This window comes from Melampsora larici-populina (genome assembly GCF_000204055.1).
Source record: "Melampsora larici-populina 98AG31 unplaced genomic scaffold MELLAscaffold_210, whole genome shotgun sequence".
In the NCBI taxonomy this organism is placed as follows: Eukaryota; Fungi; Basidiomycota; class Pucciniomycetes; order Pucciniales; family Melampsoraceae; genus Melampsora; species Melampsora laricis-populina.
The window spans coordinates 40238-42693 of record NW_006768969.1 but is presented as its reverse complement, the minus strand read 5'-3'; the positions used below and the strand labels follow the sequence as shown (position 1 = coordinate 42693).

Here is a 2456-nt window from a genome sequence, read left to right as displayed (position 1 = left end):
AAAAAAACGAAAGAAAAAAAAAACAAAAAAAAAAAAAGAGAAAAAGAGAAAAGAAAAGGCAAGACCCCGGCTTTCTTCCGGATAACTGGCCTGGCTACCATTATTCCTTCTCTCGCGTCCTTGGATGCCTTTTTTGATGCTCTGGCTGAGCGATTTGGCGATAAATTTTCCGCGGTTACTGCCCTCAAGGAACTTCAAGCTTTACGTCAAGGAAACCTTCCTTTGGTGCATTTCAACGCCAAATTTGATAGTTTAGCATTCCAATTGAATCTCGGTGATATCATTTTGTGTGATTATTATGGGAAGGCAATCAATCCGACTATTTTAACGTGTGCTATTCAATTGCCGGACGGGATTGCGGCGACTACCCTCAAGCAAAAGCAGTCTTTGGCGTTATTAGCCTCTCAGCAAGTTATTAATCTTAACCTGGTTCGCTCCCACCCCAATCCTCAACCACCCCCACGTCCTGCTGTTCCGGCCCAACCGTCTCACTCTACTCCTAGCGTTATTGTTCCCTTCAACCCTTCAGCCATGCAAGTAGATGTGAATGTGTATCAAACTCAACGACCTCATGCTCGCCCTCAAATCGCAAGACCTACGACTTGCAGTGCGGGATTTTATAGGCAGTTGTGCACCTCTCGAACGATTTGCTATTGTTGTTTGAAGGCATATGATGAAACACATTGTGACGCGAATGATCGTTTTGTTTGCCCAAATCCCGGTGCCACCACGGCTGACATGGATGCGTTTGTGGCTGAATGTCGACGAAATTTGGGTCCTGGTTCACCTTTGGTAGCGGCAGTTTCGGCCAATCCTCACCCTTCTGGACGATTGATTCCTCCTCATAGGTGTCCTTCTGCGGCGGCATCACGCCGTATTCACACCCCGGCTTTGCCTCTCCCACAATCCCACTTTGGCTTTGATCAAGCTCCAGCTGCTCTTCAAACTAATTTGTTGTCCGAGTTTCCGCCTTTGATTGATTCTGTTGGTCAGCCACCTAATCCTACCACTGGTGTATCTGCTCTTTTTCATGAATTTCATAACGTCGAATTTCCTGAGTCTCTTGGTCAAACTGAAGAGTTTTTGTCTACTCAACCCATCTTTGGTTATTTAGACAATGAGATTCATGCTCATGTCGCCTCTCTGGCTTTTCACGGCGAAAAGAATGCCGACTCTCGTTTGATCTTGTCCGTTTTCTTGCACGATGGTGTCACCAGCTTTCCGGCTCGAGCGTTAGTAGATTCAGGCGCGTCTCGCAGTTTTTTGGACCGTTCCTTTGTCACCAAACATCGCCTTGTCACTTCGCTACGACCTTTTCCAATGACTTGTATTACGTTCGATGGCACTGCTGGCAAAGGAGGGTTAGTGACGCATGAGTGGAAAGGATCTTTGTTTCTTGACGATATCGACAATAAGCAAGTTTTCAAATCTTCCTTTTCTTTATCGAATTATTAAAGTAGTTTTCCTCACTCTAAAAACCCATACCTAGGAAGCCATGGGCTTACCTACGGTATACCTGAGCCCTTACATCTACACTGATGAAGTTGGACAAGCTTGTACAAACAGGGTGCATTGCGGCCTGTGAATTCAAACGGTTGATACTCTGTGAATTCAAACAACAAGGGTAATGTAGTAATATACATCGGCAGGGGGATTTTGCAGCAATGCGTTTTGGATGATTGAATAATGCGCAGCAAGTTCATAGGAATTGGGAAGGCAGGCAGGCACATGTGGAAGGATTGAAAAGTGGCGATATTATGGCACCACTACACCACGGGGCGACTTTAAACTGGGCCCACCTGAAATCAAATCAGTGTGGCCTCAGGTGGAGAGCCCGGGAAAAAAAGGGCATTTCTAGGTGACAGGAATGTGGGTGAGGTCACGTGGCCCTCACCCAGGCCGTCACCTGGCCGTCATGTACCCAAAAAGTTTCATGTTCCGCCAACGCGGTTTACTAGCTGGAATCCAGGTTAGCCAATTTGTCTAAGGACGACCTGGATTCCAGCTAGTAAACCGCGTTGGCATCTCTGTATGATCGACGAATCTGATTCCTATCCACACCGAGCACCTGGAATCCAGACATTTCGCACTTTGAGCACCACCTGCCTACCAGGTGCTCGGTGAGGCTGGGATCAGAATCCCAGATCAAAAAGAGATGCTACAAAGAAGAAGAAACAAAAAACCAACTTGAAAAATTATAGTTTCACAAACATGTTTTGATATCATTTAAATCAGGTCCAACAGGTTGATCACCAGCTGTAATATTACATTGCCAAAAACCCTTGGTCTTGATCCGGTCCAAAAACTTCAACTACAGTATGTAACACGGTGGGAATCATTAAGTGTGAACCACAATTGTGCAAAGTTGTCGTGACTAGGACCGCAACTTTCTTCAATCACGGATCTTGTTTGCCCCCAGGTTTGCCATAGGTTTGCTAGCTTGCCTTGGGTGCCGT

General features: G+C 46.0%; 1 protein-coding gene across 1 annotated transcript; it reads left to right on the top strand.

The window, feature by feature from the left end:
- Positions 1–531: 531 nt before the first annotated feature.
- MELLADRAFT_114527 (uncharacterized protein) lies at positions 532–1628 on the top strand (the record flags this gene model as incomplete). Its single annotated transcript, XM_007419480.1, has 2 exons — positions 532–1177; positions 1567–1628. The coding sequence occupies 2 exons, from the start codon at positions 532–534 to the stop codon at positions 1626–1628; spliced, it is 708 nt and encodes a 235-aa protein (XP_007419542.1).
- Between the last annotated feature and the right edge of the window lie 828 nt (positions 1629–2456).